The following is a 27,339-nucleotide window of genomic DNA, read 5'->3' as shown; positions in this document are numbered from 1 at the left end:
GGGGCTGTCCTCTTTTGTTTGTTCAGATCATACAGTGACATGCTTTAACCTCTGTGGTTCATATAATAATTTATACTGTTTATTGATCCCCAGAGGGAAAATTACAATTAGCGGATGAGTCAAGTGATGTAGTGATATGATAGGGCTGTGGAGAAACTCATAAAAAAGCTACAGGATACTCTGGACAATGGACTTCTAAAAACAGCTGCAGACAATATCAGTCTTGTGGTCATAAAGTTATAAAGGTCCTATCAGTGCCTTTAATTAGCTGCATTTATTTACTGGGTAACTACAGCAAAAGAAAGTTTACAGTTGCTGTCTTCTGTCCACTCCATATCCGCAGAGCACTAATGAAAAATGTATTGGCCATATTAACACACACTGATAGTCTAGTCCTTTGCACAGCAGCCTGCGACATCTACCTTCACGTCACTTGACACGCAACAGAACAATAAGTCACTGGGGTAGGATACAGATTTTGCATTAATAATTCAGAAGGGACATGTAAACAATCTGTTGTTTTTCGAAACAGGGGCAAGTTCCAACAAGCATGGTTACTGAGTTTCTTGACACATTTATTTAAACTACGAGACTCATCAAGTCTGGAACAAAGAGCTATTGCAGGTTTTATTGTACAAAGTTGTCCAGATAACTAAGTAAACATGTTTTTTACAAAGTGGATAAACACACGGGTTACAAATTGTGGACTAATAAAGCATTTGAGGCAAAAGACAAAATGTTTACAAGACTCGCCCCAAAATCAAATGTTTGTCTACGGGACCAGTTTTATTGGTACCAGGTTACTTAGAATCCAGTCTACTAACACTAAAGATTCACTACTCTCTCTTAAGGGGAACTTGGATCGATACAGATTACATGTTGATTAGCTTGGTATAATTGTCAACTAAATAATGTTTATCTCCCAATATAGTTTGAATACTCGAATGATGACTCTGTCTGATCACTTGGCACCGAATATAAGTAAGCATGTTCTTGTATTTAAAGTTATTTATGCAGCAATGACGCCTGGAAAAACACTACTGCCTTTCTAATAAAAAGACAAAGAAAAATATATCATATCATGACTGAGCATAGGTCCAACAAATAATATTTTTGGCTATTTGGTAGTCCACAGCTGCTATCCAAAATACTGGCAAAATCAAAGTGTGTTAAATAGCAGAGCCTGAGAAGTTGCACTTGACTCTTTCAAACAATACATAATGCAGTGAAGAATCTGGTGAGAATATTACATAGTCCACATTCTTTACAGATATTTAATCAAAATGAAATATCAATTGTGTAAATAGAGAAATGTGATTGAAAGGTGTTTTTATTTTTCAAAAGGACTTGACCATTTTCCATCCACTTTAATTTGTCCAAAAGATGTAATTCATGAATTGCCAAGTGCTGCCCAATTTAGCCTTCTTGGTGCATTCTATATACAAATCTATATACACAATAACTTCATGATGGTGCCTGATCCTTTGGATTGGCAAACAAATAAGAAATAAAGGTTATAACCTTTTGCAATAACATCTCACAACTCAATTCACATTATTACAATTTTTTCCTGATAATTATTAGAAATTAAAAAAGCATGACCATGTAGGAAAGCAGTGAAAAACAAACCATCTCAATACCTTTAAAGTAGAAACAACATCTGCAGAAAAAGGAAAGGCCTGGAGGCGATGAAGCATAAAATACTTTGTACAATAAAAAGCGCAATCTACTATGCAGGTTTCAAGGGTTCGTTCCTGAATGGGCAGATATTGGCAGGCTCACTTGCCACTGGAGTTGATTTATTTTGTCGTCTTTGTGAGTTGTGCTCTACTGACTGGTTACTGAGGAGTAGGAGCAAGGTAATTCTGTGTCATAAATACAGTATGTTGTGACCACTTAGTGACCGGTCTGTTGAGCACTCCGATTGGCTGGCTGTCCAGTTTTCACAGTCCAATGTTGCAATTACAAATGGCAGTGTGTCAGACCCCACAGACCGTCTGGCTATTATAGTCGGTGGACTCCATTTTGAGGATGTAAGGGATAATGCTGTCGATCTGCACATTGCCAATGAGCCCAGCGAAAAAAAGCTCCTCGGTGACGGCTGCACTTATCAGCCGCAGGGCAGGAAGACGCAGCAACAGCTTGGATAACCTGAGAGCAGTAAGGGGGAAATGAGACATCAAATCCAAACGTGTATGGTAGCAGCTACATCTATGATATCATTACAATTCACAAATCTGTCTTGCTTAATTGAGTAGTTCTGTGTTAGTACATCACCACCTTTCTGTAAATGAACTGGCATTATGTAGTACAGAGGTAAAGGCTACTGACCGATAGGAGTCTTCTGGGTAGGTGCTGGTTACGTAGTCCTGCAGCTCCATGTAGGCCTTCTCCTGAAACCGCTCTATCTGTGGAGTATTATCGATGCCTGGGTGATCTAGCACAAAAAACACACATGCACAATGTCAGACAAGAGTACATGCAAATTTGGCCCTATATACAAGTTTTGCTCAGAATTCTGCCCTAACAAAAGACCAAGAAGTTAAAAATGTAATTTTCATTTTGAAACTGGCTAGTTTATTAACGCACCAGGACTAAAGAGAATGATGGCTTTGAGGTAGGCATATTCATAAGAGTCTGGGGACAGCTTGGTCATGCTGTTACAGAACTCCTGCATCCTCCAGATGTGCTCCATTACTAGTTTTACTCGATCTGGGGACAGCTTATCTGTAGAAAAGAAATAAAGAGTCAAGGATGTATGGAATAGAGCATCTGTAAGTTTTTTTTTTTACAAACTCAAGACAAATTGTGCCACAAAAATAAACATGGCAAGTACATTTTTTCCTCATAGCATCACAGTGAAAAACATAGTTTGAGCTTCTGAAATTTTATTCAAGTGTTCAACCCTACAAGCAGGCAATGGCAAAGCCGTCCTACCTTCCTGTAAGCTGGTCTGCAGATGGTTGATAATGGCACTTAGGATGGTACCAACATTCATGATGTTTGAGCACTGTGCCAGACCCAGGGCAAACAGCTCATTCCAGCAGGCTTTCATTAAGTTAATGTCATTCTCTTGACCACTGTGAAAACAAATAAGAGTAATTACATTTTACTACAGAGAACTGTATGCACGCGCACGCACGCACGCACACACACACGCACACGCCAAGAAAAGCATGCCGGTTAGATTTGTGTCCGACTTAATCCCGACATGCTCTGATGTCATACACACGTAGGCAACGATAATCTCCGGGCAGTACAAGGTATTAACTTTGCAGGGTGCCCAAACTTTTACAGATGCCATTTTTTGTTTTCGGTTATTTTGAAAGTGTAAATGATGGAAATATAATCTAACTTTTTGTGACATATTATACGATTGTCTACTCTGTCATTTGATGCCTTTTGGAGATTTTTCCATCTTTTCTTGGCTTCTTTTTGCACATTAATACAAATTTTTACCTGGGGTGCCAAAACTTTCTAGCCCCACTATATATATAGTCAAATGTTTGGGGTCACTTACAAATTTCCATTCCACTCCATTATAGACAGAATACCAGCTGATCTAAGAGGGGGGCTGATCTTTAATACAACATCTACATTGCCCATCATCAGCAACCATTCATCCAATGTTCCAAAGGCACATTCTGTTTACTAATCTGATAAACTAACCGAGAAAACATTGGAGAACCCTTTTGAACTGCTGTACTGGTTAAAAAAACAAAAAAAAAAACAATGCAACTGACCTCAGCTGGTATTCTGTCTATAATGGAGTGCAATGGAAATTTCTAAGTGAGCCCAAATTATTTCGATTGGTTGTGTGTGTATATATATGTTATGAAATAATGATAAATCTGTGACAAAGGCTTACCCAAGAGTTTGAAAGGCAGGGATGGAGCGTGCCCAGTGCATAGAGAGAAAAAGTAGTCGGGAAGCTGACTCACAGATGTAGTTGACATTGAGGTACTCTGGCACAGGCAAAGGCATCATAAGCTGTAGGAACACATTGTAGAGTAAAGAGGGAAAACATGACCGCAGTGTTAAGAAATCACAAGTATTCAGAAAAATGCAACTCATTAAAACAAAGCAAGGGTTTTGGTCTGAATTGGATTTCATCTTGAAGGTAAGGGTCAATGGCTGTGCTTTTACCTTGAAAGGGATATGGCTGTCAGAGAGTATCGGCCCCTCCAACTCCACCACAGGACCCGACTGGTCCCCTGACATTAGCTGCATCGTGGCCTCCAAGCACTCTCCTGCTGAGCCATCACCAGGGTGCAGGACTTTGGCCAGGGTGTCAAAAGCTCTGATACAAGAAATATGAACACAGAATTTTAACATTAAAAGATCCACATTTTGAGTTAGACATACAGTATAACTCAAATGTAGTGCACCCTCGACATAGGGTTCATTTCTGATTGACTATGGGTGGATCTAATTAAGTCCTTAAGAGTGGAGTCAGAAACCACATGGCCCGGCAGGAAATTCTATTAAAGCTTTGTAACAAACAGACAATAACAGACCCTGGGTTTCTTTCTAGTGCTCTTGTCGATCTCTAGCGTATGTATCAACGTATTCAGAAACAACTACTGGTTAGTATCAAAGCTTCTTGATTCTTTAGGACATCTCCCTCACCGAGTGATATCACTTGCAGTTTGCTCATCTCCTTGGATGTCTGTCATCGAGCTGTCCCCGTTGCTAAGCGTTTCTTCTCCCATCAGATCATTGCTGCAGTCACTTGCCTCCCTTGCCTTGTTGAGGTGGGCGAGGGACGTCACTACATTTGCCAGCGTGCCGAGGTCACCTTGGGATGGATCGTCCTGCCGAACGGGTAGCAGTCATTATCAACCATGTTTTATATAAACACTAAAGTTTGATTTGTTTGTACTGCTCTGTCTCCAGTTAAAACATTTGTGCTCATCACTGGACCACTTCAAGAAAGAGTAACAAAAAGGGAACTGATCCTCATCACACAGATTTACACACTTGCAACTTTAATGAACAGTCAATTATTCCTTTCTTGATTTAACAGTGGGGAAAATAAGTACTCAACACATACAACACACACACACACACACACACACACACAAATTCACTAAACATATTTCCAATGTAGCTATTCATTTGTATGTTTGACCAGACATTGGCATCAACTCAAAACTACACAGATAAAGAAATTAAAACATTCCAATTCATAAAAAAGGTTTTTGCATTAAAGTGGAACTAAACAGCGTATTGAACTTGCCAAATGATATGCATTCACCACTTGGTGGAGAAGCCTTTGTTTGGGTTGCCAACTTGAAGACGCTTCCTGTACAAAAAACTAATGTGTCACAGTTTAAATGGGGTTTGGCCCATTCTTCACACAGAGTCTTTGCATCTTGAAGATTTTGGGGGCTCGCTGACCGAATCTTGATCTTCAGTTCCTTTCACAAATGTTTTATTAGATTAAAGTGGGCTGATTGACTGGGCCATTCCAACACCTTTATTTTCTTCCTCTGGAACCAACTGGCCATCTCTTTTGCAGTACGTTTGGATCGATGTCTTGCTGAGAGGTCCTCCCAAATCTAATCCTCATTGTCCTGGTGGAATGGTAACAGATTCTTCTCAAGTAAATGGCTCCGTTCATGTTCCCTTTGATCATTTGGATTCTGCTGGTACCATGAGAAGTGAAACAGTCCCATACCATGATGCTTTCACATCCAAACTTCACTGTAGGAATGGTATTTTTAAGGGTTGTATGCAAGGCCATTTTTCCGCCAAACATAGCACATCTTACTGTTGCCAAAAGGTTAGACTTTTGTCTCGACTGACCACACTACATTCTCCCAGTAAGCTCCAGGCTACTCCAAATGCTCAAAACCTCAAACAAGCTTTTTGGCCAAAACATGACAATACAATGTTGACATGTTTAATATTTATTTTCCCCACTGTAAGTCATTAATCTGATTTATCTAAAACCCCAATATTCTCAGGGGCTTTGGGTTACCTTGTCAGGGGATGCTGGAATCAAGATGGTGTTTTCCAGCTTGGGGAAGGGCTGTTGGATGTTGAGCAACATGCTCGACTCAAGCAAACTTGTAGACCTGAAGTTAGAGATTTAACATTTCACATTGCATTATGTAATATGGAACCATGCAAAATGAATGACTTATTTAAGAAACGTATGAGCACATCTCTGATGAATACAACAGATTCCAACAATTCCTTTTTCCATCTAGTATGTAAATGGGGAGGCCAAAACATAAGCAACAACTTTTAATTTGATGCAGTCCAATTAAACGCCATAGAGTTATTAGAACTTAACAAATATTACTGAGGATTGAACAACGTTATATAAAGACATTGTTTACATCAGGGCTATTTACTGTGTTGTATTAGACTGTACAGGTCTAACCACTAAACTGGTAAATTTTTAAAGTGGCTGTACCTAGCAGTTTCCTTGTCAGACACAAAAGTGGGTGTGGCAGCCAGAGGGCTACACAGGTTTTTGCGGATGTAGATTTTCTCAGTGGAGGCTGCACAGTTGATGGATTTCTCTCTGGTGGTCACTTCAACAGGCTTCCTCTCACACTGCACAGCTAAAGACAAAACAAGACATGAGATCCTCTCTATGTGAGTCCTAAATAACATATCCACAACTGTATGTGTGTATCCATCTATCTATATATATCTATATATATCTATATATAGATATATATATAAATAAATAAAATATTACACGCCTTACAATCTTGTTTCATGCCCAGAGCTATACAGCGCTGCAGTCGACAGTACTGGCAGCGGTTTCGGTGGAGCTTGTTGATGGCACACTCTCCGGAGCCCCTGCATGTGTACACTAGGTTCTTTCTAATGCTGCGTTTGAAGAAGCCCTTACAGCCCTCACAACTAACAGCTCCGTAATGACGCCCTGAGAGAGGAAGGAGTAAACAGGGTCAAGTTTGTGTATGCTTGCTCATGTGTGATACTGAAAAATAACAATGTTAAAGCAAATTAAACTTAATTCTTACCTGAGGCCTTGTCTCCACAGACAACGCAGTACTCCACAACTGGCTTCCCAATGGACTGGTCTGACCCTTCAGTCACAAACTGACAAACAACCCGAGACAATGGAATCATTTAATATAGCAAACATTGCAATACATTTGGACTGACTACACAGGTTACTGCTTCAGTCATAAGACCTGTCAGTAAGTTGTTTATAACATGGCTGAAAGAAGAAACTAAGATCCTTTGGCAATACCTGAATCTGCTGCCCAGCCAAATCAGGGGAGGCAAACAACAGCTGGTTAACCCCAGAGCCGTCTGGAGTGGTGAGGATGAGCTTGTTGGGTGAGCCTTCCTGCTTTGCCAGGATCACCTTCCCACCAGATGAATAGTCAGCATTTGCTAGGATAAACTGCTGCTTTCCAGGGGAAGATGGTTCAAGTGCTGTAACAATCTGGATCTTCTGGCCAGTTTGCTGATCAGTAACAATCTATTAGAAAAAAATAAATAAAACATGAGTGAGGGCTGACTGTGTATGCAGAAAGAGTGTAGGAGAAGTTAAGCTAATGATATGATAAAAAAACAACAACAGTGCTTAGCATTGGAGGACTAGGGAGAAATTGTGCAAATACGAGACAGTGCTATGTTTAACCGTCAGCTATTGGATCTTGGATCTTTTTTTGCCAAAATGATGTGCACGTTTTTCACATACAATTTAAATAAGAAGAGCATTTTCTTGTGGTGGACAGGATGTCACATCACCTGGATTCTGTGTCCCAAAGCCATGTTGTTGTCTGCAGACACAAGTTGAATCCTTTGAGTCTGTCCATCCATTCTGATAATGCGCACACCTTCTTTCACTGCTCTTCACATCAGTGCCCCATGAGGCATGCACACCTGTAGAGAGAGCATACGTTTTACTTTATGTCGTATTACAGCAACTTTGGGTCAGGTAAGGGAATACTTTCCAGGGCCGTGGTGACTTTATTCAGCAATTTCCTTACTGCCATCAAATCCCAAGTTTAATACTTCTACTTTTTAACTTCTTTTTTTCTTTATAAATCAAGACATAAATAAATAGTCCAATTGTTTTAAAAATAAAAATACAATTGAAAAACTGTGAGGCACTGTAGTTTTTAGCAAACATTCAACAGGAGTAAATAGTTGCTTTTGTTGGGGGGACTATTGTTTAGCAGATTTGTACACATTAGGTGTTCTAATATTCACAGAAACAGGACAGTGTATAGGATTGACAAGAAATAAACTATAGTGCCCATGTTTAAGGTAATGCAGGAACATGTCAGAGGGGCTCAATTTTGTTTTGTAATGGTTCTGGGCAACAGTGGAGGTCTAAGATGTGGAAGAATAAGCTCTATCAGGCTAACGTTTGCTTTCGTCTTTCATGGAAATGTGTTGACAATAAGAAAAATGTAGAATGTTACCAGCCTTATCTTTTAATATATATTTGAGTTCTGTGTGTAATTAAGACCCCATTAAAATCATGAAACTTCAACTACGTGTGTAAAAAGCATGTTTTATAACGTATACTGATGTGTGGCGAGGCAACCGGAACTCGGATTCAATTATTATTGTTTTCAATTTGTTACACTGTATCAGAACTGTTATTAAAAGCGAGTAAGTCTTATAAACACAACGTTAAATAAACTAAAGTTAGAGCTAACGCTACTCTTATCCCTCCTCTTTACATTACTAGTTTAACGTGCAGTCCCCTTTAGCTAGAAGATATTTATGGCCCAAACTTCAAACTAAGTCAGAATTAGCTTGACATTATCTGTAATGGACAAACGTAAAATTCACAACTTGATATATAGCGTACCACTAACTAATGTTAGTTTGTGGCCTATGCTAACCCATCTAGCCGGCGCTAGCTCGAAACTGTACTATTGGTGGCCTTGTTATAAAATACGGATTAATATCACTGTATAGTGACAACGATTAAGCGGTAAAACTGTTGGAGTAACACAAACAAGCCCTTGACAGCCAGCCATTTAAAATCGATACGGAAGATAAAGGTATTTCTTTTCCTGTGGGTGAAAGGTCAACATTGAAGGGTTAAAGCATGCTAGGGTTCAAGGCCCATGACGCCGAATCGCAGCGCAGTCAGCGGCTGGACCTCGGTTCTAACAACTGGGCAAAATCCACTTTAATTCTCGCACTGGACTTCCACATCAATCGGCAATTTAACAATGCAACTGCTGGTTTAACAATACGACGTTCCGGTGTCACATTCAAACTTGAATGAATTACGTGGCTGCTTAGTTTCTGAAGGCAAGTTAGCAACGCTAGCACAGCAGCTAACATCGATAACACGGTTAGCTAGCTGACGCGGTTAAGCATGTTGGCTAACTAGCATGTCCGTAAACAATATTACTGCTGCGGAATAGCTACACGTAGATATGTAACTTTAGTTGGAGAACTAGCTATGCAGTCGCATACACATACCAACATGATTGCATACTTGCCAAATTTAGTTTGTAAGCGATGAGCTCCGGACGACAGAGCTAACGAGCTAGGCTAGCCGGTAATGGTTGCTTCCTTGCTGTAACGTTAGACCTACTGAACACTCCCTCCCTTCCTGTTAGTGGTCGAGTTGTTTCGTTCTTGAATCTCTCATGCGTCATTAGTATATATAACTTACCTGCCAAGGAGTTGTTGGCTCAGATAATGTACAGTCTTCAATACATTTATATTTTAACAGTTTGTTGCAGTTGGTGGGAGGGTCAGAGTTCGTGACCTTTTTTCATCAATAAACGGTGTACGCACATGCGCAGTTAGGTAGCCGCGGTTCATTTTGTGTGTCTGTGTCTGTCAGCGAGAGAGAGAGAGAACCATATAATCTTTGAAAATGTAAGGAAATGTCTATCACACAGTGTAGAATTGAGTACTTTTATTAACATACATATGCAAACACAAAATATTATTCCCGAGGACTGGTACCCTAACAGTATTTTACTTGAAAGTAATTAAAACTTACTCAGAATCTTTACCTTTGTAGGCTACATCATTGGAAGTAATATTATGAATTCAGATGTCTGAGAAGACAGTTTAGGCTTCATTGTTTTATAACTGATAATATAGTGATCAATGCCAAATCAACGTTAGTTACTGTACAGTTGCAATTGCTGGTATTTCTGCAAAATAAACCACGTTTACACTGAAATCATGATTCAATCAAAAGCTTTTCAGTTACAGTACAATAAGTATTGCTTTTCCACCATTTTAATATGCACCCCAACAATTTGTTCCCTCTACAGTTGAAAGTAAAACAATATATTACAGTGACAGAATTTAAACAGTAAAAGTGAGATTCATGTACATTTGATTGCATTTAATTTACAATCCTCTATAGAAGATCTGTGTGTGCGGATATGATCTATGTACAAACATTTGAGTTACTTAAGTGCAATGTACAGTGGTACAGTTTTGTCCAAACAGTGAAGATTCCCCTGATACACCATTAGTGAGTCTAGGTTAGACTCAGAGTAACAGAAAGGCTTTTTAATTTAAAGTAAAAGTTTCTTATACAAGTGTGAAAAGTGCACATTGTGTAATATACAGCCAGCTGTATGGGTGTTAAATAAAGTAATGATTCCCCGACTACAAATAACATCTATATGATTAGTTTGGACCTCTAAGAAATACTTTGTAAATGTTGATCAAAATGTAATATATGTATTACACATCTATTGACAATGGGCTTTTATTAACAAATCTGTTCTATGGAGATCAAAGCAGGTTAACAAAAAAGGCAATTAAAATGTAACAAAATCAAAGTGTTGAAAAAAACTAAAAAGATTGTGGCATACGATTCTTAAATTGCAACCAAAAGTGCACAAACCCCTGGTGCAAAATTCATGTTAAAATACAAAACTAATATGGCTAATTTCTACGCTTAAAACAATGTAAAAGCTAACTACAGTATGTTTAATAAAAATCAGTAAAATTTTATTTCAGTGCAACTATTATGGTGTCTCCAGATGCTTTTAGAAGCATTCAGAGAGCACTGAGGTAAAACAGTATGTTGAACAGCTACACACACGGTCAGCCGATATTAAAGTACTGTGGCTTCTTTGAATGAGTTGATCCATCTGTTAAAATAAACAAAGTATTAGTATTATAATTGCTCCCACCATATGCAACAATAAGTGGCACCCCTCTTATACTGTACCTCTGTGCTGTTTGGAGGTCGTCAGCTTTAAAAATGTAGTAAAGTGTTTTTTTGTGGTAAAGCTTAAACTGTAACTTCAGTGATGAATCCACTTTTAACATGAACCCTAACAGGGGCTGACTCTCTAAGGCTGCAACATCCTGCATGAAGACACAATAACAGACTGATGTTGGATGGAAATGAAATAAATTCCCTTTGGTTTCATTGTAACAACACTGGATTTTCACTGATGCAAGTAGGAGAGCTTACCTCACTTGCAGCATACGTGTACAGGACCTTGTCTTTGATGACAAACCACAGCCTCTTCCCCTGCTTCTTATTGACCTTTGACCTCTGCAGATACCCACTCATGGATGAGTTGTCTGTGTTTGCTGACACCTGAAACATGCAAAACCCATCTGATGAGATATCGGAGCATTATCACAAAGTGCATCTTGAGCATGACAAAGCATCACTCACCTCTTTGAGGGCCGCAGGTATCTTCTTATGCTTCCTGGGGAAAGCAAAGGTAGCTCTGGTTGCAAGGGATACAGCTGCTGATAGGGCTCGTTCATCTGATGAAAACAAATGTGGAACATGCAGTTGTTTAAAGGTGCTCTAAGCAATGTCAAACGTGTTTTAAGCTACAACATTTGTTGTCACATACAGCAAACATCTCACTATCCGGGAGCTGCCTATCCACAGAACACACTGTAAAATAACATGGTCTCTGGATGACAGAGTGTTTGGATCATAAAGACGGAAGACAGACTTACTTTTTTGTTGCTGAAGAACAAGGAAACACTGGTCACAAACTCGTGCTAACTGGTTCTTTAGGTATTCAAGACAGTATTTATTGGTGGAACAAGACTGACACACCACCTGATGGGATGATAAAGCATGACAATATGTTACGTTACTAGTTATTTTACAACGCAAACGTTTTTTTCAAAGTGCTTTGCTGCCCTATTTTTACTTATATGCGGTGTTATATTGTTTTACTATACTATATATTATATCTACTATATTACATTTTAAATAGTCTCATATCTTAGCTATATCATAATGTACATTATACTATATTAAGGTAATATATTACATTTACTCTACATTATTTTTAATTATATTAATACAAACGCTAAGTAGCATAACTTAATTACAACAAAAATAAGCCTAGCGTACACTGTTTACATGAACCTGTTGACTCTGCTGCTATCAATCACACCACTGACTTTACAATTACATTTTGTCTCCAAATACTGCACAGTCTCTATTTTTATTTTAGTTCATGTGCCTCTTATTATCTGTTACTTTCTATACTTCTCTGTATTTGTATCGTTGTTTCTATTCTTCAACAACCAACTATCCCCGATGGGGATCAATAAAGGAGTGTCATATCTTATCTTTAATCATGTAATAGTATTTAATCAACGACTCTGTTTTAATGTACAGTTTTAAACAATTCAATGAAGAATATTTCGGAAACTACATTTGTTTGTGAAGGGAGAGACTTTTTTAAACTTTTTGTCACCATACCTTCCCACATGCACGGCAGTGATGTCTCCTCCATGTTAAGGTGAACTCACAGGTACAGATCATACACATGGTTGTCCGTGGGTCAGGGATCCATATAGGGGCTTTGGATCCCAAAGGAGCACCATCACCACAATCCTTCAGCTCTACCTGAGTATTTAACAAAACACAGGAGATAACTCTCACCGCTTAAACACATACGCTTTGTATTCATCACTATAACAGAGTATACACTGCAAACAGGAAAGATTCCCTTGAAATAGTTTTCTTACCTCTTCTGAAGACTTGCCAGATACAAAACTGATCTTCTTCCTGGTGTAGTCACTGATCGCTGTGGAAATGGCCTCAAGCCATTCATCTCGCTCTGTGGCTGAACTGCAGAGAGAAAACACAGTGTGAGTAAACACCTACACACTATTCACAGACCTGTGCACTGCAATGAAAACACAGGATGACTGTTATGAAACAAGACATGTTCCTGAATTACCAAGAAATATCTTTTATTTTCGATTGTTACCTCGCGGAGAGAATGAAGGAACGCTCCACGCTCTCGATGTTCAGCTCATTCTGATAGGCTTCTTGACTTGGTTTGCTGACCTGTAAATATTTTCATTGTGAGCAGTGCTGGCAGCATATAAAATACCCTGCGATAATAATATATATGTGAAAAGATTAAGAGTGCAAATAAATACGGAGTGAAGTTCTCACCTTCATCCCAGCCAGAGACAACATGTTGTTGAACTTGTACTGGCCTGACTGGACAGGAGTGGTGTACAGCAATGTGTCGTTAAACTAAAGGAGAAATGACAAAGAGACATAATTCCCTTTTGCCATTTCTAACCATTATGTCTCTTTTCTAAAACACAGAGGAGCTCAGAGTAAGACTAAGAAAATACTGGTAAAAACAATATGTGGTGTGGGACGTGCATCAGACCACAATCAAAGCTTAACAGGACACATTTTGGACTAACTGAAGATAGTAAAGTGCGCTGTCGATTGGCCTAGCTAGATTACACAGTCTTTGCACATTACCATGATTATGTTGTATAATGATGAAATAAGAGAAGGAAGAGATAGGTGTTTCACCGTACCAGGAAGAACATTCTGGGCTGCATGACCTTCCTGGACAGCTTCTTCAAGATGCCCTCTTTCAGGAAGATCTGGAGCATAAAATGTCATTAGACCACCTTAAGTCATGTTTGTGTTAAATTAAATGAGCATAATGGCTATTTATGTGACATTTGTCTTAAAGTATTATATATTAAATATTTTTAATAATACATATAGTGTAGCCGTCCTATTTATGTGATTTCCAGGTAATTATAGTAATTATTGCATTATTGTATTTAATCACAATCATAAGAAGCTTTAACTTGCATGGCTTAAAAAATACAATAACTGATAATATAGTATTGTTTAACGTTCAACACACTGAATGTCACTAAATTAATATTAAACGGTGAAATCAATGAGTTTTGAGATCATTTTGAACTTTGAAAACAGGACCTTTAGGTGAGATTGTTTTGTCAACTGCTACTTTCAAGGTCAAGCCTGAACTCTGAAATGGAACATTCAACATGGACTAGAAGTTCCGGTACTTTAAGTAGAAAAAAAATGAAAACTTAAAACGTGTACTTTCATTCTTACTTTCAATTTCATGACAACTGGGTAAACTCAATCTGCTGAAGATCATGTGATACAATCAAAATTGAGAATCTCCAGAACAGCTACTGCACAGGTAGTAACTGTTCTGGAGATTCTCAACTTTATTAACTTGTAACTTAATCTAAAAAATGTGTTAATATTTATGGGAAAGTATTTAAAAACAACTTACCCGCCCAGGTTGGACTATTTCATGATGGCCATTCAGACTGCACTGCACCTGGATCAGCTTCTGAAAGATATCCTGAGAGAAAAATGAGGACATTAGCAAACTTGTGGAGCATTTTATCACACGTTTATAAAATATGACTTGATTTCTTGTTGGTTCTCACCCCTTGTTTCATGATGTCGTTGGCATGATTGGCCACTTCTTTCACTAGTTCAAGGGCAGCTGAGTGGATAGAAATGGGAAAAGATGTACATCACATTACATGAGTTTTCATTCCACTGACACCATCAGGTGAGTTTACAGCATAGAGATGTATAAAGGGTCTTGGTTTACCTTGTGTGTCCTTGTAATCAACTGAGTCTTCAGACAGGTTTTTCAGATAGTCTGAAATACAATTAGAAACAAGAGTAAGGGTCAACAGTGAAAACTACTTTGTACACCGGGTTAAGTGCTCAGTGTTGTGCAGTAAATTCCTGGAATGTAATCTGAAATTAAAATCCTGGATAAAAAGGTCGGCAAGTGCTTGTGTGTGACGTAAGGAACATTCTTCACATTTTGGTCCCGAGGGATCAGAAATTATCCATTAGACTCATGAAACACTAAGCTCACTCATGTTAAAGCTTATGTTATGTCATCAAATCTGATTTGGGCTGCACTTCAAAAATCTTATTATATAAAGAGTGAAGGAGCAATTCAGAAATTCCAAACTATTTTTGTTTTTCTGGACACTAGAGGGCAGCATGATGCCAATAATGAGACATCGCAGCTTGGCCCAACATGCAATGTTTAGGAGCCCATACCTACAATGATGAAGTAATACTGGAATTTAAATAAAACCAAACTTTGACATAATGTGACAAAAATTGAAATTAAATATGAATGTGATTAATCTTGTTCAGTGAAAATAACTGACATGACTTTTGCAGATGTACCTGTGAGCAACATCCGATACTGAGGAATCCTCTGAACAGGCTTCAGTAGGTAATGCTTCAGAGCCAATTTGGCACAGCATGGACTGGCCTTGGACAAACAAATGACAGAATTTACAGGAGCAAACTCACACAAACATCCTTGACACAGTGATAAACAATGAGCGTTTTGTGACCCAACAGACACACCCCCTCAGACACAGAAAACAGGTCAAGCAAGCCTCAATACCTCAAATTCCCGTACCACTCCGCAGAATGCTGGGTTCTTCTTACTCTGCTCTTCCAGTAGAGCCACATTCTTGTCAAACTCGCGGATGTACATGGAGTACATCTTCAGATAGGGCCCTTTCTTCAAGAAGATGTCTGCTAGCTGGGAATTCTCATCCCTGTATATAGAATCAAGCACAATAAGATGAACATGTGTGTAACTAAGCTGTATACCCTAGGATAATTATATATTTAAGTGGGAATAATTCCACATTTTATTTTGAACTGATTCAGAATTAAGGTTTGGTATTATTGCTAAAATATGTTATTATACACTGTTATTTCCCATTTTTTGGGATCAATAAAAATCTATCTATGTAACGTGTGTATATATATTTTTTTTATTTTTTATTTGCACGCACGCACACAATTAAGATTTTTCTTTAATGAAACTAAGGCATCTAACCCAAACCATGGAAAACTGGCCCAGACTAAAATGTACACAAATATGGGAATAGGGTTTCCAAACACTTGTAGCCATATAGCCTTGGTAACCTTGATCAACACACACAAATAGAAATCCACTTCTTTCTGGTATTTCTTTTTTACCATTTGGCCACTCTCTGTTTCAGCTCTTTGAGCAGGTCTTGGTTGAGTTCGTAGAGCTGTGGGAGGTAGTACAGAATCTGATTGAGAAGACGCTCCTCAATCACAGGCTTCCCACTCTGAAGAGACGCTGTGGTCACCGCATTACGGAAGTCCTACAGGTCAGATAGGCATACAGATAATGTGTCCGTTTATAAAACACAGGAACTCAGGCACATAGGGGGAACTCAGAAGTAAATGAATGAAGTCCTAAAGAAGAACTAAAAACAAATAGAGGTTATAGAATGCAAATCATACAACATGGCCACCAAAACAACACTACAAATTATATGAGCCCTGGAAACCTAAAAGTATAAAAGAAAAAGAGAGAACTAGTACTCACCCATGACACTCACCCATGACACACACACAAGCACGCACGCACGCACGCACGCACACGCATTAGGACTGAAAAAAGGGGAGCAAGAGACCCTGGTGTGGTTTCTGCTTCTCTTTCTGATGATATAGTGTTTTTTTTGTGGTTTATGAGAACACATGGCAAATAAAACTGCTTACAGACTTAGCACCCCTTAAAGAGCTCCTGTGGTTAACACATGTGATTTGATGGTGAAGGAGGTGCATCATGTGGAAAAACGATTTGGCAGGAAATTAGAAGATTCACAAGATAAGTAAAGATAATGTGGATGGGACTGAATCAGCAGTAAGTTAATATTTTTTGAAAAGAGAGAAGTGGACAACAGCAGGGATTTTAATGTTTTACTTTCCAATAAAAAGGGCACAAACTCTATATGGATTTAAATTATTTTTTAAACTTAGTTTATGAAGTCCTAATAAGATTGAAAAAACATATTTTCAACATATTTTCATCAAGCTATGAATCAAAGCTTTTCGTATCATCTGTTGCTGGAAAGCTGACATTTTGGAGACAATAGCAGACAGCAACAGAACACAGAGCATCACACAAGCATCGCGGAAAATATAGCTCAACTTATAACTCAGACATGGACGTCGTTAGGTCTGTTTTAGGGGGCTGAAGCTACCCCAAAATTTTCCTAAGCCCCCCCAAATAATATTAAATATTACTTCTTTTTTTTCTGCAGTGCACTCTGTATCACTAACTACGTGGAATCAATCTTCCTTTACCATCTGTTGGTGTCGTTGTTTAAACTGGCAGCTTTCAGAATGCTGCAGTCCGGTGTGTTCCAAGTATAGACTGTTAATATACAGTCTATGGTTGCAAGGGGCTGCAGGATTTATCTTGTCTCGTAGCATACAGAGTGACATTGTAAGTTGTTCATGACTTTTACTTGCTTCACTTTAACTACATTTACTTAAGGTAAAGATAAAGGAATATTTTAGTTGGCTATAGATAATAGTCTAGTGTAAACGAGTGAAATACAAGAAATAGCTCTCCTACTAAGGTATCCAAAGCTCTCTATTCTTTACCATTAATATAGCCTGCCATCTCTATTAAAACATCATCAGTCCCTAAAGATCATAGTGTCACTGCTAATGCTATTGTAACAGCATATTCTTCTTTGAGAGAGAGAGAAGCAGGAGTTTGGCAGGGCAGCTGATTCTGAGGGAGGTGGTAAATCAGCCTTCATGCAGCTTTGATGTATCTAAAAGCTAACAGAGTTTGTAAGTAAGATTTTGCAAGGGAAGGTTTTGCATAGCCTTGGGGCTAAGCCCACCCTGTCTTTTAATCCTAGTGACGTCCCTGAACTCAGATATAAAACACAACAAAGGGCATGTGGTGTTATCATCAATCGGTTTGTGAAAAGCTGGCTGGGTGCCTGGTAGAGATGGAGAATGAACAAACACTACAGTAAGTCACCTCTACATTCTTTTGAACTTGGTATGACTGATCCTGATTATTAGACTCCATTCCTCTACAGCCTACAGAGACCCAAGCACTTCCTGTCTATGCTCTGCAATGAGGAGTCAGTGTTTATGACTCAGTCCTTTTACAATCTTGTTCGGGGCCTTTGTCTCTCCAAACATCATACTCATCTTTTTGGCCCTCTATGTATTAGATATGTAATCCTTGTTGGTTGAAAGAATACTACTTGTACCAGTTCCTCTTTTACGCTTGTCTGCATTTAATTTATAGCTCTTATATGTACAATTTTTAAAGTTTTAATTGTCCTTCATGCCAATACAAACTTCCATTGTGGTTGTTGTTCGCAGTTTTTTAGTCTACAAAGAGCAAACAAGTTCAGAACTTACACGTGGGATCGTGCTCCTATATTCATTTATATACTGCACATTTTATATTATATGCAAAGCAACTTGGTGGCTGCAGCAGTAGATGGTTTCCATTGTGAGAACAATGGTTAGAAGTTGAGTAGAGAGAGAGTTATACTGATCTGACAAAAGATACAAAGTAGAGCACAGAAACCAGATCAGCGTATCATTTTGATGGCTTCGATCCGTTACAGGTTTAATTTCTCTAAACAAAACAGGGAGACAACATGGATCCAGTGAAGTCTAGAAGTGTAGTGTTACTGTCACATCACACTAGCCCTGAAAAAGCTGGTGAAAACCGCGAGGAATGTGAACTGTGCGGTCGAGTCCAAGGAGAGTTAGCTCCACACACAGTCTGATTCTGCATGGGGTGTGCCCCAACAGCTAGCATAATCGAACACATATGGAGAATGTTTGCTAACACAGTAGACTAACACTAGATAAAACACATAGAGAGCAATAGTAAAACTTTCTCAACAGCATGTTATGTGGCTCACTTAATATGTTTAGATAAGGGTGGTCATTTGAAGAAAAAAAAAAAGGATCTAATACCGTTGTTTATTTCAATAGTTTTGTTTTTTAATGAACACCATTTCCTATGCGGGCCATTTCTGTACACATAATAATACTATTAAAAGGTGTGAAAAGATTTAAACATTATCTCTCAGTATGATTTAAGGAGGTTTAAATGTCTTATGATGTATAATGTTAGTATAGACAAAATTCTCCTCCCACTTCACAACTATAACACCAGCCTCTTCTCTGGCTTGTTTTAGTGTGAAGAAAGTAATACTAAAAGGTGATGATTCAGGGTACTTACAACATGAAGCAGCTTCAGGACATCAACAAATCTAGAAAAAAGATATTATAATGAATGAGTATAGCTATCAAGACAGGAAAGAATCACTTGCGCAAAAGTACAACAAACTAAAATCTCACTTTGTGGTATCCAGCCATTCTGATCACTTTTGTTTATTTGCCAATGTTTTGAGATATATGTCTCCATTTGTATGTTTTATAACCAGAGTAATAGCAGCACGATCTTCAAACTGAGATGCTGATGAAGAATTTTTAAAAGTAATTTTCCAATCTTGTGAGCACCACAGACGACATTCCTTTCACCTCAAATGTACTGGGGTGGAAGAGGCAGAAACCTCAAAACCTGGCCAAGTAAACCCAAAACTATCTCACTGGCTAAACACCCCTCTGCGTAAGTGAATGTTATTATTTCATAATTTAAATGAGCACATAAAAGAAAAACAAATGAAGACGCTTACACACTCTCAGAGCTCATGATTTCTGTGGCGATGTGGTGAATCTTGCTCTTCTTCTGTCCACTCTGCGTCTAAGAAAATGTGCAAAAACACAGACTTAGAATTACACTATGGGCATTATAAATCCCTGCACAGTTCATGGCAAAACTACTCACAGCAGATACACACTGTGTGTCATAATATATTCAAGTAGAATTTGCGCTAAAGCATGTACCTGATATAAGTGAGGTTAATGAAGAGAGTTTACATAGTGCTAAAAGGAAGAAAAGTTCTTCCCCATACTACCAAAACCTGCTTCTCACCGTACTCTCCTCTGGCTGCTCAGGGTCTCCTATACTTGAGATGGAGCTGCTATCGTCTTCGTACTCTGATGAGTTGGCAAAAATGTCTTCATACAGGGGTGTCATCTCCTCATCAATAGAGCTTCTGTCAACAGGGGCAAGATGTTAGGATCAGTTGGGAATACAGGCAGATGCCAGAGCATGAACGCACCACTTGTACAGGTGTTTTGGACACACAGAAGCAGCTGCAGGCATTTATTAAAAAACACTGAATGGATCACACCATGGACACATCATCCTCATGTTACATAGTATAGTAAAGTATAGTAATAGTATAAATTATGTTATTTAAAGAAGAAGGGGAAAGGGATGAGGTTTGAAATTTAAAAAAAAAAAACTGTCAGCTCATAATCTAAAAGGAGTGTCTTTAAAAAGAAAAGTTCTGCTTTATTCGAAAAATGTTCTTCTCTGATCAAGTGGGAATCATTTAACAAAGAACACACAGAGGAAAGGGACTTGTCAAAAGCAGAAAAAAATCATTTAAAGGTAACCATAAACACAGTCACACAATGCTAGCCGTGTCCCCATGTCCAACAGAAACATAACAATTAAAAATCACTAATCATCTCACTTTCTCACGCACGCGCACACAAACACACACACACACACGAATGAACAAACAGCTTAAAGGGTACTGCACCAAAGACAAACTACATAACTAAAATGCCACAATTCCCTGAGGAGGCACTACATTTGAAACACTGGCCCCTCCCTGTCTAACACTGCAGAAAAAGAAATAGGCCAAGGCCAAGCAGCAAACCCAATGAGCCCATCTGTGGCATGTTTACAATAGCTATAGCATTTTTGATTGTTGGAGTTTGAGCTATGGAGGGGCGACACAATAAGCTGAGGCTGAGCTAAGTGCAAAGCAGAGTGTGCAGTTATACAAACTTTAATCCTATTTTTTCCAACTGAGCAGAGTACTGAGTACTGCTCATTTATGAAGGAAACATGTACATTCTTTGCCTGAACAGATAATTAGAAAAATTACTACCAACAATAAAATCATGCTACTAAAGCATCAAGCCGGCTGTTCTAGACAATGTTAAAAACATATTCATATATTTTGTCACCTTTCCAAGAGCTACTTTATATCTGCACATTTCTGCCTTGGAGAATTGAAACATTTAATTAGGATAGGAACAGAAGTGTCTTTTTTTTAACAAATAACACTGTTTTATAGTGACCATTTCTTAAATAAAGCACTTTTAATTAAAATGTGACAGTGGGCTCTGAGGATAATGCAGATGAATATTGTTTAAAGCATCACTAATGGAATGAATCTCCTCCATTGTTAGATCTTTCAAAGCATGAGCAAATAAAAACAAAAACTGTATTTGTGACAAGATAACACTGGAGATGTGACCACTTAGCCATCATTTAAAAAAACAACAGAAGAAACTGCTAAATAACTAAAAAAAATAAAAAATAAATACACAAACACACACACACGTGTGTAGTGTTAGTGTTGCCTCAGATAATAGTTTATAGCATCAAGTAAAGCAATCTAAATGATGAGGTCAAACTACAATCCATCTACACCTGAATGGCTGAGCATGCGTGCTACTATACTTGTCCAACTCCCCAGAAAGGAATCTGCTATTAAATACAAAATGTGACATGCTGATCTGCGATCTTCCCTTTTTACTAATGATGCGGTCACTCTCTGTAATGAACATTTACAGATTCATGTTTTAAAGAAGCATACAGTGTTTTCCTGCACACCTAATGTAATCATTGATGAGATCAGATGTGAGATACTGAGACAAAAACAAAGAGACAGAAATGAAATCCATCACAATCTACCTCTCATAATCTGTTGGCATCTGACACTGTTGGTGTCCAGTGTTCTTCTCAAAGGACATATATGGCTCCTGCTCCTCATAAATGTCCTCATCGTTATACTGCCAGGCTGTAGGCTGGGAGATGGTGGCACAGGTGGATGTCACTGCACTTTCTACATGCACGTTCGTGTAGTCTGGTATCTCTTCATAGTAAGGCATGTTCTCATAGTAAACATCTTGGTCTGTTCCAGGAGAAAACTCATCTCCGTCCACGCTTTGCTCTACTCCAATCAGCGGGCAGGAGAATTTACGTCGAGTCTGAAGATGCTCGTGGAAGCCCTGACATTCATCTTGGTCCCTATCCACACTTTGTTCATTATCACTGACAGTGCACTCCGAGCTCTGGCCTCCTTTTAGTATCAGCTTGACAGAGAGCTTCAAGTCCAGAAGTTTCTGGAAAGAGTTCCTCTTCTGTCCCTCGGAGCGTTGGAGGTCAGCAGCAGAGAACGACTTGGCTCTCTGTTTGCTGGACCGAGAAGGCTTGGTGACTCCAGGTGTTGAGAGTTGTTTGCTCGTTTTCTCTTTTGGAGGCAAAGGCATTTTTCTCATCACTCTGTCCATCAAAACAGCTTGCCTTTTGACATCATCTCCTAAATTCCACTCTTCTTTCTCCTCAGGGGATTCCTTCCTCTGCATCCATGCCATTGGGTTGTTGTGTCTCGGGGGCTTCTTCAGAACTACCTTGACCACGCTGTCCTCTGCTGCCACAGTAGGGACAGGAGGTTCGCTCAGCGCCGGTTGATTGAGTAAACTGCTAGAAGGAGGACTATGTGTGAAGTCACTGTAGACTCCCTCCTGATCAGGAGTTCCATCCTTTTCCACCTCTACATCCTCCTTGTCAACCGATACCTCCATCTCCTGGATGCTGCTGTCCCAACCCAGATCTTCCTCTTCCACATCCTTTGGGAGCATCAGAGGAGCAAAGGTTGGTGCTTTCTCAGGTGCAGACAGTAAAGGCTTTTTCCCGGGCGGAGGAGCAGGATGAGCGTAGGCTTTTCTTACTGACAAAAATATTGGCATCTTGTTTCCTACAGGTACGCTGACAGACAGTGATGAGCTTCCTTTCACAACTGATGACACCTTTACCTCTTTGACTTTTATTTCTCTCTCATCCTGGCTTACAATCTCTTCACTTGCCTCCTCCACCTTTTCCTGTCGGGCCAGCACCCCCGTCCTGGGTTTCCGTGGGACAGGGATGGGCTTCCTCGGGGCTGCTGGGATTAGTTTGGGCTGGGGAACACAAGATATTTGCTTTGAGCCAAGAGCATCTTCCTCTGCTCCTCGCCCAGGGGCACTCTGAGGTATTACGTTACCATTAGCCTCATCGCTCCATGTTCTGTGAGGAAGGGACGGCCTAACAGTCACCTCAGGACTGGAGGTATTGATTTCTGTGTTGGGAATTCTGTCTAAAGTGAATGTTTCTTGAAGAGGTTTATGGTTAGTGAGGTTAGTATTGGTGGAAGTGTTCATCCCTTTGCACTTAGCATTGTGTGTTTTCTCTCCACTGTTATCCACACTACCTCGAGATGTAGGGAGACGAGTTCTGTTTGCTGATGTGTTCCTGATGCACATGCAGTTTTCCTGGCTACACAGACAAATAGGAATAATATAATCCCAGTCTGGCTTTTTGTTCTCTTGCTGTATTCCATTTTGAGAGTTAAGAGGACCTGTGATCTGCAGGGTTTCTGTTACAGATGTTTGGAGCAGGCTCTTTGAAACATGTGGCTTGGATTCCACAGTAGTGGCGAGTTTAGGGAGGCAGGGTTTGGGGGCCAGTACTGGCTTAACCCTCCTTGGTTTGCCGGAAGACGGGAGCGAAAAGCTGTCTCTTCTCGGGGTTGAGGGAGACAGCCCTGGGCTCTGGAGCTTGGTCAGCTTTGGTTTTGGGGCCACAGGTGGCTTTTGCATGGCTGAGGAGAGAAAAACAAAAGAAATGCACTTTTGTGTAAACATTTTGTGTAAAGTTTTCCTTTCTGAATCAGAGCTTGAAAACAGCTTCAAATCTGAAACAACTCAAAAAATATTTTGGATCCAACTCAATTCAATAAAATTGCAAATTCTGGACATCCAGATGGTATATTTGATGTTGTTTCCTAGTTCACTGTTTAACTCTTCGGCTCTGTAGCCCTGATCCTAATCTCATGTTTACCACTCCACACAACAGCACGGTAATCCGGCTAATGGTGCATGTCAACAGGCAGAGGAGGAGGAGGAGCAGATGAAAGATGAAGAGTGGGAGAGAAATGGATGAGGGGGTACAGGGACTGCAAAGGAGTCATGCAAACTGTTACATCTGGCTCAACTAAAAATATTTTGTGGTGGACAAAGCAAACATAAAAACCGTTGACCTGCTGACAGAGAGGGATGTTTTTGCCCCCCTCAGCACATATTTCCTCATTCAGCAAGCCACAGGTTTGACACTAAACCATAATCTAACCATAAAAACACTTGTGAATTTTTATTTGAAGATTCTGGGCACAATCAACCATTGGCTGACATGCCAGTAAATGAGTGGGATATGATCTATGGCTACTATAGGTCTACTACTAAGACATTTCTAAAAAGAAATCCCATGTTTGCCAGTCACTTACCTGTACGATACTTAGACCTGTAGCCTATACACATGCAGAAAGTCGGTTTTAGGTCTTCTGGTGTTTTATTTTGAATATTTGTATAAATACACTTACTAACACTAACTACTCCTACTATACTTTTAAAAGCATAAGCATTGTCAGGGGCTGCAGATTAGTTTCAGCTATCGGTATTTTCTCCTAAGAATGAATGTGAAACTGCCTCATTTGTAACGTATTTGGCAGCGCAGTCACTCAAAAAACTTTGACAAGAACAATCATCGAGTCTGGAGTCACTTACCTGAGTTAATCATCGCTTCGCTTCTGTTTTGTCACTTCTTTTTAGTCAGTGCAGCGGAAATAAACAATCTTTTGAGTTCGGATTCATCTCAAGCCGTCGACTCCAAGTTACCTGTCCAAAATTGAGGTTTCCCCGCTTTTGTTCGAGCAACACATGTGATCCTCCTGCTGCACACAGCTCATTCTCACCGGACAGAGAGCTGAACTGACTGCTGGCAGCCACAGACGGCGAATACACCACAGAGCTTCCTTTTTGTTTCCATAAACAATCCACTAGGGGGTCCTCAGGGACCACAGACTGCCTGATCGATCAAAACAAAAGAGTTGCCAACTAAAAAATAAGTGTAACATTAATCAAGTCAAAAATGTCTAAGAGGAAAATCCTGAATACTTTGAAGAAAGATTATTGATGTGTAAACTACAATATACTATCCATCCGATCAACATTTCTATTGCATTAACACTTTCTTGTTTTCACACAGGGATTTCCACCCACACATCTTTCCACATACATCATCACCACTACTGGCAATTATAACGCCATCTGTGTGACTAAGAGACTAGAAATATGATATGTAAGCAATAGCTGATAGTTGAGGAAGTAAAACTCAAAAATAATTCATGGGTGGTGCTTTCGTCATGCTGTAACTTTGTCACGAGGTTGATTTATCATTCAGTCTTACAGGAAAATGCTCAGGCTGACAGAAAGTAAGGGAGATGAATTGCAGATTGTCAAGATCCTAAAATAAAAGTAGCCTATAGGATAGTTTTTATTATATGTTTTATTAAATCTGCAGATGTTTCCCATTGATATTTACATAAGATGAAAAGCCCAATGAAACACCAGCCGTCACAGATTTTCTTTGATCTTCAGAAGTACAGATCTTCAGACCTGTACTTCTTACGACCATAAGTCGAAAAACATTTTGCATTTCAAGTACAAATTTGATTAAACAGTGGGGCCAACCTGCATAGTAAACACATGAGGCGTTTGTAGTTTCATTGTACATTTACCTGAAGAATTAACCCACAGTTGATGCAGTTTGGAAACTTAACTACATTGGATTAATATGTAATCGCATTACTGGAGCATATTCATTGTGTGATAACAGGAACTTGAGGAAGTGCTGAAGTCTTCTTTGGTTTGATACAAAAGCCTCTCTGTTGTTGGTGTGATACCTCTGGAATGTGATTGTTTTTTCTGTCACATAAATTAAATAAAATGTCGTGAACAATCAAGTTATATTTCATGAACTCACAGGGATCTATAAAACAAATATGAATTCAGTCACACACCTCTCATTGGCCTTTTCCTTTTCTACTGAAGCAGTGTTGATGTCTTGTCTTTTCAGTGTTGCATCTTGTGAGTTTTGTCCATCTGTGGCTGCAGGAGTGTTAACTGCATCACTACAAGGAAAGAAAACTATGAACACCAGTGGGGGACAGGACAAATATCAATACTGAAGTACAATTTAGAGATACTTGTACTTGAGTATTCCTATTTTAAAGTATTTTATATTTTACTTAAAAACATGCAGAGTTGTAGGACCAGTTTATAAAATGGGATGCATTACTATAGATTAAACTACCTAACAGTATAAGGAGCAGATAATATGATAATACTGAAATTTAACCCTATCAGAGACCATTCTGCCTAAAGAGTACTTTTACTTTTGATACTTTATTAATTGTGTTGCTAAAACTGTCATACTTGTACTTCAGTACAATTTGGTATTCAGGATATTTACTTGAAATGGAGTATTTCATTTCTTTGTACATTTGACATTTGTATATTTATACAATAAAACAAATGGAAAAAAAGAATTTCCCAATGACCAATGACAATTGCTTTAAGTTTAAATCCCCTTAACATTTACACTATATCACTACATTACAGCAAAGATTGAGTTTCTTACAGTAAATCAGATTCACACTGGGTATGGTGCAGTAGTACCTGAACTTGTAGTCTGAAGGGAGGCTCAGACCTAATCTGTAGTCTCTCCTGGTTCTGGAGATTTGCTTTTGAAGGTCCCTGACAGAGCAGCTGAGACCACTGAATATGTAGCCAACAGATAGCAGCTTCCCTCTGATGTACATCTATCACATTAACCAGAAAAACTGCATTACATGTGAGAAATGGAATGGAAAAAAACTATATACACTGCAGTTTCATTGTGATAAAAAGCATTAGTACATGCCTTTTTATTTAGATTATTAAGACGTGTTTTGCACCATCATGTTGATTCTGTCCTTTCACAACATAAATTATATCAGTCATGCAAATAGTTTTAGATTTCAACACAGAGGATTGTTTGCTGTGTGTATACAGTGTAGTGTGAGAAAGACTTCTAAGTCTTCTGTTTGATTTATGGACTGAAGGATAGATTTTCATCTTACAGAAAAAATCACTGGAGCAACTGTCATGACTATGAGCTACAACTTAGACCACTCTTTTTTAATTAAGAAGCACCATCCTTCACTTCAATACTTTTACCCCCCCCCCCCCCC

General features: G+C 39.0%; 3 protein-coding genes and 1 long non-coding RNA gene across 10 annotated transcripts in view; 1 reads left to right on the top strand and 3 right to left on the bottom strand.

Annotated features, from left to right (window-relative positions):
* Positions 1-17,331, top strand: part of LOC116694745 (uncharacterized) — a 19,480-nt gene extending 2,149 nt beyond the window's left edge. The window contains exons 2-3 of the long non-coding RNA XR_004333262.1: positions 8,217-8,220; positions 17,255-17,331. This is a non-coding gene — a long non-coding RNA (uncharacterized LOC116694745). The remainder of the gene's footprint in view (positions 1-8,216; positions 8,221-17,254) is intronic.
* nr2c1 (nuclear receptor subfamily 2, group C, member 1) lies at positions 1,261-9,773 on the bottom strand. 3 transcript variants are annotated; one of them, XM_032524594.1, is made up of 14 exons: positions 9,641-9,773; positions 7,744-7,878; positions 7,238-7,471; positions 7,005-7,083; positions 6,725-6,904; positions 6,425-6,575; positions 5,984-6,080; positions 4,630-4,814; positions 4,147-4,300; positions 3,869-3,990; positions 2,938-3,080; positions 2,590-2,727; positions 2,332-2,437; positions 1,261-2,151 (listed from the first exon to the last, which is right to left on the bottom strand). In XM_032524594.1, exons 2-14 carry the CDS (start codon positions 7,813-7,815, stop codon positions 1,980-1,982), a joined length of 1,833 nt encoding a protein of 610 aa, XP_032380485.1. In that variant the 5' UTR covers positions 7,816-7,878; positions 9,641-9,773; the 3' UTR covers positions 1,261-1,979. The 3 variants fall into 3 exon arrangements, with proteins under 3 accessions (XP_032380485.1, XP_032380488.1, XP_032380489.1); XM_032524597.1 differs by lacking the exon at positions 9,641-9,773 and adding an exon at positions 9,465-9,612; XM_032524598.1 differs by lacking the exon at positions 9,641-9,773 and adding an exon at positions 9,461-9,594.
* LOC116694740 (FYVE, RhoGEF and PH domain-containing protein 6) lies at positions 10,155-25,361 on the bottom strand. 2 transcript variants are annotated; one of them, XR_004333260.1, is made up of 22 exons: positions 24,833-25,361; positions 21,924-23,871; positions 20,079-20,202; positions 19,780-19,847; positions 19,323-19,353; positions 16,259-16,410; positions 15,672-15,828; positions 15,446-15,533; positions 14,847-14,897; positions 14,677-14,735; positions 14,517-14,588; positions 13,774-13,842; positions 13,391-13,474; positions 13,200-13,279; positions 12,955-13,057; positions 12,686-12,832; positions 11,926-12,031; positions 11,630-11,724; positions 11,420-11,548; positions 11,171-11,310; positions 10,947-11,090; positions 10,155-10,909 (listed from the first exon to the last, which is right to left on the bottom strand). XR_004333260.1 is itself a non-coding variant. In XM_032524593.1 (21 exons), exons 1-21 carry the CDS (start codon positions 24,843-24,845, stop codon positions 11,054-11,056), a joined length of 3,753 nt encoding a protein of 1,250 aa, XP_032380484.1. In that variant the 5' UTR covers positions 24,846-25,361; the 3' UTR covers positions 10,155-11,053. The 2 variants fall into 2 exon arrangements, 1 of the variants encoding a protein (XP_032380484.1); XM_032524593.1 differs by having other exon boundaries at positions 10,155-11,090.
* Positions 25,362-25,595: 234 nt separating this feature from the next.
* Positions 25,596-27,339, bottom strand: part of LOC116694169 (uncharacterized protein C3orf20) — an 8,861-nt gene continuing 7,117 nt past the window's right edge. For all 4 annotated transcript variants that reach the window (XM_032523704.1, XM_032523701.1, XM_032523703.1 and 1 more), the window contains 3 exons: positions 26,786-26,928; positions 26,128-26,238; positions 25,596-26,032 (listed from right to left, as the gene is read on the bottom strand). In XM_032523704.1, the coding sequence (XP_032379595.1) occupies positions 25,927-26,032; positions 26,128-26,238; positions 26,786-26,928 (360 nt within the window). In that variant the 3' untranslated portion in view covers positions 25,596-25,926. The remainder of the gene's footprint in view (positions 26,033-26,127; positions 26,239-26,785; positions 26,929-27,339) is intronic.

The sequence above is a fragment of the Etheostoma spectabile genome, chromosome 8 (assembly GCF_008692095.1).
Source record: "Etheostoma spectabile isolate EspeVRDwgs_2016 chromosome 8, UIUC_Espe_1.0, whole genome shotgun sequence".
Lineage (NCBI taxonomy): Eukaryota > Metazoa > Chordata > Actinopteri > Perciformes > Percidae > Etheostoma > Etheostoma spectabile.
The sequence above is the reverse complement of the archived record's forward strand: the minus strand, read 5'-3'. Positions and strand labels throughout refer to the sequence as shown.

Excerpts from the sequence above, each read along its gene's own strand:
- LOC116694740 (XM_032524593.1), bottom strand. Across the intron at positions 15,534-15,671 it reads GAGTGGTACGGGAATTTGAG|GCCAGTCCATGCTGTGCCAA; the intron begins GTATTGAGGCTT and ends TGTTTGTCCAAG. Across the intron at positions 11,725-11,925 it reads TGTTCTTCAGCAACAAAAAA|ATGAACGAGCCCTATCAGCA; the intron begins GTAAGTCTGTCT and ends TGTTTTCATCAG.
- nr2c1 (XM_032524594.1), bottom strand. The coding sequence starts at position 7,815 with ATGGATGGACAGACTCAAAGGATTCAACTTGTGTCTGCAGACAACAAC. Across the intron at positions 2,728-2,937 it reads GCAGACCAGCTTACAGGAAG|ATAAGCTGTCCCCAGATCGA; the intron begins GTAGGACGGCTT and ends TCTTTTCTACAG. Across the intron at positions 2,438-2,589 it reads CATCATTCTCTTTAGTCCTG|ATCACCCAGGCATCGATAAT; the intron begins GTGCGTTAATAA and ends TTTTTGTGCTAG.